The sequence below is a fragment of the Patella vulgata genome, chromosome 5 (genome assembly GCF_932274485.2).
Source record: "Patella vulgata chromosome 5, xgPatVulg1.2, whole genome shotgun sequence".
In the NCBI taxonomy this organism is placed as follows: Eukaryota; Metazoa; Mollusca; class Gastropoda; family Patellidae; genus Patella; species Patella vulgata.
This window is the reverse complement of record NC_065883.2, coordinates 26392296-26404569: the sequence shown is the minus strand read 5'-3', so window position 1 is coordinate 26404569 and position 12274 is coordinate 26392296. Positions and strand designations below refer to the sequence as shown.

Here is a 12274-nt window from a genome sequence, read left to right as displayed (position 1 = left end):
AATAATTAGTTAAATTTGTTTTAGATACTGGAATTGTTCTTGCTAAGTTGTCGTCAGATGGTAAACATTTATTCACAGTTAATGAGGATGTAAGTTTTCTCATGTACTTAAATCCCATTTGAATCTATAATCTCATATCTGATAACTCAAGGGGGATCACGTGGCTAAGTGGGTAAGACGCTGGCTCGCTAGCCCGGAGGTCGGGTGTTCGATCCCTGAATTGGCCGAGAAAGTTCATTCAGATTTTCCAGCGTGGTTTTCCCTTGTCAGTGATGCAGGACGGAGGGCCTGACAAGGACAGCTGTCTAGTCGTTCGGATGGGACGAAAAACCGAGGTCCCGTGTACACATTGGCATGCACGTAAAAGATCCCTTGGCAGTTGCAATTCGATATAAGAGTAGGCCGTAGCGGGCAAAATTTCCCTCATAGAACACTGTATAGCGTATGCTCGTCTTCATTAGCCCAGGTTAGGAGCAGAACAGTAGGACGTTAAACCCCATTTCATTTCATTTCTGATAACTCAAAATAAGATTGATTCAACTGAAATAATTTGATTTACTTCTGAATTTAAAACTTTTTACATTAAACTTTGAAAGACTGAAAAGGACAATAAATAAATTGTGAATGTATATTTTAAATATTTTGATTTCTGCTTGTTTCTCACCTATCTTGGTGAATGGTTCATGTCTCTTATTTTGATTTCTCACTTTCACAGAGAATACTAAGTATGTGGAATACGCAAATATTTGTAATAGCTAGAATATGGCATGATATTGTTATCATGGATTTCCAACTGCTAGAAACAAGTGAAATCAAAAATAATGGGTAAGTTAATTAAATAAATATATGATATTAGTGCTAGAATATCTTGCAGATTAACTTAATGGGGGTGGTGGTCTAGATGTTTAATTAAAGGAGTCACCGTGCGTGTGAAATCACAGTGTCTGTCATTGAGTCAAGTGGGGTGGTTTCGATTCCCCAATTGAACATGACAAGGAGTAGGGTCGCCTATCCAACCTCGTGGGTTTTCTGTGAGTCCTCTCGATTCCTCCCACTCATAATGATCCCTAAGCGCAAGCAAATTATTGAAATAAAATTGAACCATATGTTAGTCCTGAAATGACCTACTTTATGTCGAGTGAACGTTTTAACCCCATTTCTCTCTCTATCTAGTTTATTAACATGGACATAGTTTTATTATTTGAAAAAGTCAAATTTATGCCAGAAAAAATAGAAACAGTCACCTGTCAGAACTAGGTCATTGTAAAGAGCTATTTTTATTTTACATGATATTTAAATTATTTACCTTTTTTATGGTATTAAAAGGTGAATATAGATGTGAAGTATTACTTAGCCGAAGTGGGGGGGTGTATTAAGTCATTTTAAGTACTTGACTACTCGAGCATTATCTGCATATGCGTCATTTCTGTTTTTGATAAAAGTAGGCCTATTTGCCTGGATTGGATGTAAAAATGGAGCATGAAACATCTGAAATTAGCAGTTTCTTGTAATATCTCTGCACTGGCAAGTTCTGTCAGCATACTCTACATTTTCAAAGATAATCATATAATATTGTTTATCTCAGCTAACCAGATATTGTTCATTCAAAGTAAACAAAATTCCTGCTTTATTTATTAAATAAAATCACTACTTTTTGTTTCAGAACTGAAGGGATGAAATTGGTTATTCTTACAAAAGACACTAAAAGTTCTGTATTATCTGTACAAGAGCTACCATCTTTAAATACTGTCTATACATTACAATTAAATGAATTTACCTATATTGCCAATTGTAATCCCTACCAGGTATGGTATATAAATAAATATAAGTATATAGTGCTGTATGTCTGTGTTCATCGCAGTGGTATGCTTTGCATCTGTCATGCCCAAAGTTGTGAAGTGATATGTTTATTCAAAGCATAAGAAGGGCAGTATTGTAGCCAGTGTTACAATCTTTGATATCATTAGAATAAGATAAACATAATTCCATGTGGCTTTTGTGTATCATTTATTTTGTGTTCCAAAAGACCTCCACTGTATTAATAGTTATGAATTGTTTATATTTCAGGAATCATTGTATGTAGCTGAAGGCTGTTGTGAGGAAAGGTAAGAATTTGTTCTTATAATCAGGTATTCACACAGGGTTTTACCGTTTGGGAGGAACAATTTTGTATATGAAACAACTGCCTGTTCAGTCCGATTTAGTTCATGGAATAAAATTTGTTTAAACTAACTGATTTGATTTAAATATGTATTGCCATACGTTAGTCCCAAAATGACCTAGTTTGTGTCAGTGAACGTTAAACACAATTTTTGTCTCTCTCTCAAGTCTAAATCATCTTTGCTAACAATTAAATGGAATATATTAAATTTGTAAAGATGTCCATACATATACTTAGTCTGGGATATTGATAAATGAACATTTTGTCCCAATTTTCGGTGATTTTAATTTATTTCTCCTGTTTTTATTATGCCTGTACTGGTCGTTTTTATTTTGTTAGTAGGAAGATTGATAGTTGAGTGTAACATCCAACTTTGGTCCTAGTCCATGCAAAGAACGAGCTGTAGCCTCTCAAACTTTGGTTTTCCTTAAGTTCAATTTTCAGAGAGAGTCGAGTATCGCACAGTACCAAGGTATCATTTGCAGTAGAAACTTCAAACTTGGTGTGTGGAAGAAGCCTGATTGGTCCTACGAATTCCCAAAATTTTGTTTGTCCAAATCAATTATTGTCCGAATAAATGATCATCCAAAATATGGTGTCAAAATAGCCCATTTTTTGATTATTTTTCTATTAAAAAATATTTTTCCAATTGGCCAGGTCGGTGTCAACTGAATCAATTCTAATATTATGTGGGGATGGGGATGTATCTGGGTACCAACCAGTCTCACAGAAAACATTTGGTCAAAATCCCTGACCCGTGGTTTATCTCCCCCCACCCCCCTTTGCATGGTGCTCTTTCGCAGATACGCTTTTAATGTTAAAATGATTTTATTTTGTAGTAATTCGACTACTATAGAAACAATAAGATATAGATGTTTAACTGAAGCTAGACCAGAAACAAGGTAATTAATCACTCATTTTTCAAATATGATTTCATCTAGTCACCAACACTCTTAAGACAATCCAGACCACTTACTGTTAATAGTCACTGAATGTATCTGCCTTTTGCTGTCTTTTCATATTTCATATATTATTTTACAGATTGAGTCGATTATTAAACAAGAAATTATTTGAGCAAGCTGAAGAATTTGCAAAGAAATTTAATCTAGATGTTGAGGTATATTCCCATTGCTTCTGTCCGTCGTCCAGTGGTCCACAATTTCTTGTGAGAGCTCTACAAGCTACATTTATCACCAGATCTTTTAAAATATATGTATATTGTTGCTATTAGTGAGATGAACACATTGAACAACACTTGCTTCTAAAGTTAAGACCCTTGATCACCTGGTAACATCTTGCGAATGCTCTTTTATGAAATAAAGAATCCTGTCGAATTCCAGCAGTGTTTGATAATTACTTGTTGCCTATGATAGTATGATGATTTTGCTTTTTATTTAACAAAAGATTCAAAATGCGACAATCTCTGACAACTAAGCTGTTGTGGATGTATGTTTTGTTGCCTGACAACCTATCTTTCCATTGCATATATTACTGGCAGTATGTAGAAACAACTGTCATGTAACAAATCAAGAATAAAGTTTTATTTTTTTTTGGTTCAATGGGTTATGTAGTACCTCATGCACCGAACACAATAGTCCCCAAAGCAGATTATGTAATATTTTAAACAAGGTACCGATTCATGTCATCCAGTTTACTAGAGAATTTTTAAAATGCCAATTCTTCTATTTACAGTATGTTTATCTATTTGAATTAACATTCTATTTCCATTAAATATGCCTATCTCATGAATTCTCTCAATTGAGTGTGACAAAGACAACTGTCTAGTAATTCAGATCGTACGAAAAACTGAGGTCCCATGCACGTAAAGGGTCCCTCGGGAGTTGGAATTGGATATAAGAGTAGGCTGTAGTGCTGCTGTTGTGGAAAAATTTCCCTCATAGCACACTTCATTGGCCCAGTCAGAGCAGAACAGTAGGACATTAAACCCCATTTCATTTCCTTAATTGAGTTTGGAAAATATAAAGAATGTATGGCATGGTAACCATGAAGATGTCAATGTTGCTGACATCACGATTGTAGTCAATCAAGTGGTCAGTTGGCTGTTAAAACTTTCATTTTTATCTCTTCAATTTTATTGAGATGTATGTTTGACTATTTGCTCCATAGCTGGTGTATGCTGTTAAAGTTCATGATATCTTAGATCAAGTAGCATCATGGAATAGTAGCAACCATTCTTCTGAATCTATTGACAATATGATAGAAGACCTATGGCGATGTTTAGATCTGATTACAGTAAGTTTCGTTATATAATACATTTTGTGACTTGTTTCAATGGATTACAGCTAGCTAGGCTTCATTGCTCGAGTATCATAGTCGAAACTTTGCTTAGGAGGAAACTCTTATGGTGTTCCATAGACTTGTGTATTATTTTAGACATTAGTTTCTTTATAGGACTATTCCCTTGCATATTGTTAAAGTTTTTATCGCAAAAGTTTTGAATGGTTGATTAAGAGGAACTTGGTATAGAAAATGGTGTCTGCTGAAGTGTATATTGACAAACAAATTATCTTATCTTTCTGCTAAGATTAAAGTTATATGACCATTGGGTATATTGTAACACTTATTTCTACTGTAAAAATATTTTTTATTCTTCTCAATTTGTCTTTCAGCATTATCTTAATGTAGGATTTATATTTTTTTGTAGGATGATCTGCAGATTGCTGAATCTTGTATGAAGGCTGCTTTACCAACATATCACGAGACAAACAAACTTCTACAATACTGTAAAAATAGGGTATTTCAATAATCTTTTTTCTAAATATAGCGTATTAAATTGGATATCTTTAGTTTCACTTTTAAAAATTTCAGTTTGATTTGCAATTATATGGAGATATATATTCGTACAGTTCTTTCTTTCCAACTTGAATATTTTTAATTCATAATTTCAGTGTCTTGCCTAATTTGAAATATTTTGTATTATTCTGTTAATAGTTGATAAAGTTGGCATCAACAAAGCCCTCACCAGAAACCGCACAAAGACAACAGAATCTACTAACAGAAGTTTTAGAAATTTTACATAGATTTCTAACCTATAGAATAATATATGGTATTGATGAATACAGGTATATACGTCTATGAAAATTAAATTGATACAACATAGCATGTATTACACATGGAATTATTACTCACATTTTGATGATGGTAATCATTCATTGTGTAGAAGCACATTTAATTTAAAATGATGTGGGACTGAGGTAATCGAGCGGAAAGGGTGCTGGATTCTTGATTAAAACTGTGGTATTGGGATCTCTTAACTTGTCACCATTCCGATGTTATTGGATTGAGCAAACTCGCTAAAGCAGTTAAGTAACTAACGACACCATGCTTTAGTTCACCTTACACCAGAAGAAGGTCAAGGTCATTTATTAACAACGGGAAATAACTCTAACAACAAGAATGAACAAAAGGGAACGAACTCCAATATTGTTGGAACGAACTACATATAACAGTAATTATACGACAAAACATCAAGGATCAGATCCTGGTATGGGCAGAGAAAAAACATTTGGAATTTTCAAACCCAGACAGTAGTAGTTGACAAGGAAAGTTTTGCCAACCCTGGACAGTTGAAATTTGTGTAAACTGAAATGCCGCTGCCTGGGCAAAATTATTCTCTGTAGCATTTCACAGATGACCATAGAATAACATAACTGTATGTTAGTCTCACAATAACTGAATTATCAAGCCAATAAACTCTATTCCTATCCTATTTTAAAGATATTACTCAATAATTTCGAGAATTGAATATAAGTAAATGTAGTGGAAGTCATAATATTAGCCAATTGTGTTATTCCTGCTGAGGCTAAAAGAATATAAGATGAGCATATAGATGCCTACTAGTACTAATGATATTTATTTGCAGTGCATCTGATTGGGATATTTTTATGAATGCTAATCTATTAAAGAATAGTATTAATGCACTTAGTAGAGGTCAACAACATATAACCATAACTCTCTGGAAGAGACACAAGGTATGTATTTTAATTGGCAAATATAACTTTTTCTTTGATTTTCAATTGCCATGGGATTTTTTTTTTCATGCACTATCTTATTTTTACACAGGGCCTTAATTTTTAGTACTGTTGAAATAACTACCTCACTTGTTAGACTAGCAGAACATACCCTTCAAAACTGGGAACTGTGTTTGAAAAATCTTGACGATTAATCTGGTCCACATAAGGATTTTAACCCAAAATATTTTAGTCACTGTCCCAACTGAAACCTCTGACTGTCTCTGTGTACTAGAGTGCTTTTTTTGATGGAAAATATAGTTATTTTTACACTTTCTTGGATTCAAAAGTACAGCACAAAATTCTTCTATTGCAAGTAATTTTGCCACATGTGTGTAAAATAATTATTTGGCCTTTTTCATATTACATTTTCTGTTGTTAGTAAACCTGACATTTACAGATTGTCTAAGATTGAGAATTTAGAGCATCTATTAATTAAATAAAGTAAATAATGATTTATATGAAAATGAGAGTTTATATATATTTTTCTCTTTTTTTTTCTAAGACGGAATGGAACAAAATGATGAATGTGAAAGTGATTCAACAGTTGTTGCATACTATACCAGTTGAACTTTATGCTAATGAACTAATTGATTGGTTTAAGGATGATCTTATACCTTACATAAGTACAACTATTCCCTTAGCTATGGTAAATTGATTGGGTTATTTTTTGGGGAAAAAAATGTAATCTGCAGCTGTCAGTCTATATTAAGAAATGAATGCCATTTTTGCATGCATCAAATTGAGTAGTTAAGATGCACTATTTTGTTTTTGATTCAGCCATAAATACAACATTGAAGTTTGTTTATTGTGTTAAATGTTTTTTCTATTTTGCTGAAAACAAAGTATGTTTACTGAAAAATTGTTTGTTTGAAAAATGTTTTAAAGTTTTTTGTTTTGGTTCACCATTGTGATTCATGAAAGGTTAATGATATTGAATTATTATCTCTTATTTTAGAAATTGGTGGTTAACTGGATTCTAGATAAGATTACCAACATGGAACTTTTAGAAAAGGTATATATAACTATAAATTAAAAGTTATAATTCATCTAATGCAGGACCCATAGAAGAAATTAATTTAATATTTAAAATACTTTGTATTTCAGATTGTGAAGCCAAAAAAAAAAAAAAAATGGCAAAAACTTTAAATTCTAATTTGATTCTGAAATATATATTGTTAAGGGCGGAAAGCGCACTGCCGATCTCGAAAGCTCTGGTGTTACTTATCTGGGGAATAGCATATTTATTTTCTAGAGAAATTTATAGGGTTAGAAAAAATTGCTTTGTTTAATGTCAGTAGGTCTACTCAAAAAATATATTTTTATCAATTGTTAGCTAGTATTGATTAGATCTTCCATGTCTCATTATTTCATAGTTCTTTGTTTTGTTTTATGTACAGAAAGGCTGGCCTTTAAATGCTCTGCAATTCGGACAAACGTTATATAAGAAAATTAGTGAAGTTTTACAGATAAATCTAACAGATTCTGTTTCACCTGCTGATAATGCTGCTAAGGTAGGTGATTTTGAATGAAGTTGCTGGCCAAAACTTCAGTATTAAAATATTTACCTAGTCGATCTGTAGTAGTGCATATTAAATGTAACTGAATTATGTTATGGGAAGGCAAACAAATCCTGACTCCAATAACATAATATTTAAAAACAATCTTTGTTAGTTATTTTTATAAATTTTGAGTTAGTTTTGATATGTTTGCTATTTATTTACAGACAGAGATAAACAGTAAATATGATGTTCAGCCATTATGTTCAATGGTGATAGATTTACAAAATCTCTATAATCTAGAGATTAAAAACAGTTGTCGTCTGTCACTAGCTCAGTTTCAACAGGTAAAATATAAGTAATATTTTAATAGCATTGCTTCATATATGTTGATGTATTTATGTTATCTGTTTGAGAATATTAAAATTATGTGATCAGTTGTTGAGTCAATATTGCAAACAACCAGTATCATATGTTTCTGATTCTTATCATACTGAGCATGTATTTTTGTCATTTGAATATCTTACTTTCAAGAATTGTCTGTGATTGTCATAAGGTATTCAATTTTATAATGTGCCGACTTCTATTAAGTTGATTACATAAAAAGTTGGGCTGGCAGTGGGCATATTTAGGATGCAGGAAAGTAGAATATCGTTAACCCCATTTTATTTCTTTTGTATTTGTAGGCAATCCTTGATTATTTCTGTAAATAACATTATGTTAATGTCTAGGTAATTATTGTTATTTCAGGAAACAACAGAATCTATAACATTTCGTATGTTAGATCAGATAAAAGCTGCAGAATTAATCGTACCAGCCTTGCAGAGACAAATTATTCCATATCTAGAAGAACATGATTTAGATGTAGATTATATTTTATCACGATATGTGAAGGTTAGTATGAAGATAAAGATAAACTAGTTATTAGATGTTTCGCAAATTATTTGAAATAAATAAAATATGTTTGAAACCCAAGCCTTTGAAAAACCACCAATTTTTATCAACAACCTATCTTGGGCTCCATATTGTGTGATATTGTATTCTATGTATAAAAGATTTCACTATATTTAGGATCTGGTGGAGAGATGTGGACATATTCGACCAACTTTAGGAACATCTTTATGGGAATCTAAAACAGAGGCAATTATTGGTGTTATAAAAGATAAAAGAGTAAGTACCGTAAGAATATTTATCAACTGGTCAAAGAGATGTATTGATCATATTAATTTTTAAGTGATGTATAACTTGGTGTATGTTCGATAATTATTATTTTCTGTTTAGGTTAAGCAGACTGACAAGGACTTTGATTGCTCAGTGCTTTATAAAATGTTAATTGTTCAAGAAATTAATGAGTGTCAGCTATTAATTTGGGATTGAGGCGGAGGACATTACTGTTGACTTCTATTTTTATTTACATGATCTGGAGATATTGATATGAATATTCTTTGATTTTCAATCCAATCACCTTTATGTAGGAAGACAAAGGATATGTGGTTTGAAGTGCCTAATAATTACTATTGTATATTGGGTTGATTTAATTTCTAGGAAAAATGTTTAGCAATATTAGATATTATGAGGATAGCACCACTACCATGGACGGAAGATACAGAAAAAATGATTCAATCTGGACTAAAACTTAATCATCCCATGTGAGTTTGTAACTTAATGTCAAAATTTTGTCCCGTATCAAATAATGGACACCACCCCTAACTCTTAATGTTCCCGTAATTTGCATCAAGACTCGTAATCACATGGAGGTCTAATACATAGAGCTTATTATAAAATGTAAATCAGTTTAAGATAACAACAACATGTTGTTGAAAAACAAAATAAGTATAGGCCGTAACATTTGCTTCGTAAAATTTCCCTCTTGTCTCACTGCATGGCATATGCACGTCTCATGGCCCAGGTTAGTGTAGAAGCGTAAGATATTAAACCCCTTCATGATTTGTAAAAATAGCTCTTTTAAGTGATGTTAATTATTCGTATCATAAGTATATCGTGATGAGTGTCAGCAATAGCCATGTTATCATCCCATATTATGAGGATATTTTTGTAATGAATATATTTTTCCAATTTTTTCCCCCAAGATATATCTTCTTGTTTAACAACTTTTTAATATGAATAGTTTGATCACCTATTAATATACTCATTCCAGGGTGGTGGAATTAAAAGAACAATGTCGATTGGTAGAAGTGAAAAAACTAATGTACAAATATGGTTTGAAGAATATGGAAGTTCCATCTCAAGACAAGGCTGCGGTATGTAAACTAGTCCATAGTATATGATCATAGCTGAAGCAAATAGTCTTTCCGGGGCATTAAAAGACTTTCTAGTATATATTTTGGTCAGTTAAGCCGATACAGCTACATTTCCATCCAGTTTCTACTCTATCATTATTATTCTTGGCGAAAGATCTATTAATCTCTCGCCGAATCATTTGCAAAACATAAGCGTATAGATTGTAGAAGTTCAATGTAATAAGGGAGCCATGGTGAGTATATGGCCCTGGCTAACTAACCTGGAGGTCCTAGGTCCTTGTTGATATTATATCTTCTAATAAAGAATATATGTTAAGATTCTTGTTTATATTACAGCATCTATAAAGTATATGTTTATATTACAGCATCTAATAAAGTATATGTTAAAAAGAGATTTACCTACAGCAGTAGAAGATGCTATAAAAGTATCAGAGGCATTAGAATTAACATGTAAAGTGGAATTATATAAAGTTAGAGCTTTATTCCTTATAGAAGAAAATAGGGTAGGTTACAGCAACAAAATACTTGATCACTTGTAGAGTATGATAGACAGTGGGAATTGTTATTGTATGTTCACAAATGGTTATTTAGATATTATTGAAGCCATGTGTGTAAGATTAACATTACATATTTTAATATTTTTCTGATTTTTTGTAAAGTCTTTTTATTTTATATGTAAAGTCTTTCTTGTGTGTGGGGGGGGGGCGGGGTTACATACTTAACATCTGTTTTGTATAGATCACGATACTGTCAACATAATTTTCCTTTGGTCATATTGGAGAAATAAGTTCTGCAATTTCACTAGCCCTGTTCTCAGATCTTTTAGTGTAATGAAAGAGAAATATTGAAATCTTGTATTATATTAATATTTATTGTAGATATCAGACTATGTTAAGTTACTACGATCACTACCATCAGATCTAGCTACTTCTACAGGTCAACATATAGTCAACTATACTCTTCTACTAGAAGATACTAAACTAGAATATTTTGAGGTAACATCAAAAATAGAATTTATAATTATATACATTTATTTTCCGGTCATAACACTTAGAGAAGTAAATAGAAATGTTTCTATATTTTTTTATCTAATAGATACAAGTATTAAGGTTTCAATTTAAAACCTATAACTTAGTACAAGATAGATAGATTACTGTAATTATATGTCCTATTATTTCCAGTTCAGTTACTTATCATCATTGAAACAGTTTACAGTAGATTTTGTTGATGGCTTTCATTTCAATTACGTTTGCCAGTCTGGAAGGATTGAAAATAAATGTGCTGGAAAATTTTTATAAAATAATGAATACTTAAATAAAATGCTTTAGTGAGCGAGCTTTTATTACAGATAGACTAAGATGTATTTTAATTCAGGTATCAAGGCAGAAGAAGAAATCATATACAGAAGCTGCTGTAGCTACAGCAACATATCTACAGACATTAGTTCATGGTATAATTTTTATTTTTATTGCTTTACTTATTTATGGCACTGGAGGAAAAAAATATTAATAGGTTGACTCACTAGTACACAAAGCTCAAAAAAATATTTATTATAATTCTTTGATTCTATTTTATGAAATAGATAAATATATATTTTTGGCAATACAAATAATTTATATTGATCTTTATGGTTTTAGATGCCATGGAAATAGATGAATGGAAGAATCTACAAAAAATATTTCACAATATACTAGCATTACAGGTACTTATAATTTAAACCCTGGTTCCTCAAACAAAATCAGATGTAAACTCTTAAATAATATTTTGTTTTAAAACCAAATTTCTCTATAATACATCTATTAACAATGATTGTATGATTGTCCTATTTAAAAGCTTCACTTAGAATAGTTCGCACAAAAATATGTTCTTACAACTTGTTTTATTATAAATTACAGTGTGAATATGGAGAGTATATGACAGTTGAACAATATAAAGATGAAAGTTATAGAGAAGATGTTATATTTATATCACATGCTGTTAAATTCTTCACAGCCTCATCTTCTACAGATAATAACAAGGTAAAACACTTTTTATATGCCCACGTTAACATATGGTTGTATATTAGCGTCACCCTTATCTTTCGGGCATCCACAAGCTTGTGGACGCTCTAGAGATTAAAGTTAATAGCCAATTCACTTGAAATTTATACACATTGTTACGGTCAGGAGACGAAGAAGCCTGTTTTTTTCAACAATTTCCCATAATTACTGCCAAAGTTATGGCCCTTGATCACTTTGAAAATCTTGTGGACGCTCTGGAGGATAAAGTTATGGCCCCTGATAAAAAATGTTTTGTATACTAAATGTTGGTATATTGCAGAAC

General features: G+C 31.8%; 1 protein-coding gene across 1 annotated transcript in view; it reads left to right on the top strand.

Annotated features, from left to right (window-relative positions):
• The window catches only part of LOC126821835 (kinetochore-associated protein 1), a 39521-nt gene that overhangs the window by 1111 nt on the left and 26136 nt on the right, over positions 1-12274 (top strand). The window contains exons 3-25 of the mRNA XM_050550341.2: positions 25-89; positions 716-825; positions 1664-1805; positions 2068-2105; positions 3001-3063; positions 3203-3278; positions 4289-4414; positions 4827-4916; positions 5114-5244; positions 6045-6153; positions 6698-6841; positions 7151-7207; positions 7593-7706; positions 7919-8038; positions 8442-8585; positions 8763-8861; positions 9237-9340; positions 9850-9952; positions 10318-10455; positions 10831-10947; positions 11327-11402; positions 11590-11654; positions 11848-11970. Coding sequence (XP_050406298.2) covers positions 25-89; positions 716-825; positions 1664-1805; positions 2068-2105; positions 3001-3063; positions 3203-3278; positions 4289-4414; positions 4827-4916; positions 5114-5244; positions 6045-6153; positions 6698-6841; positions 7151-7207; positions 7593-7706; positions 7919-8038; positions 8442-8585; positions 8763-8861; positions 9237-9340; positions 9850-9952; positions 10318-10455; positions 10831-10947; positions 11327-11402; positions 11590-11654; positions 11848-11970 — 2354 coding nt within the window. The remainder of the gene's footprint in view (positions 1-24; positions 90-715; positions 826-1663; positions 1806-2067; positions 2106-3000; positions 3064-3202; positions 3279-4288; positions 4415-4826; positions 4917-5113; positions 5245-6044; positions 6154-6697; positions 6842-7150; positions 7208-7592; positions 7707-7918; positions 8039-8441; positions 8586-8762; positions 8862-9236; positions 9341-9849; positions 9953-10317; positions 10456-10830; positions 10948-11326; positions 11403-11589; positions 11655-11847; positions 11971-12274) is intronic.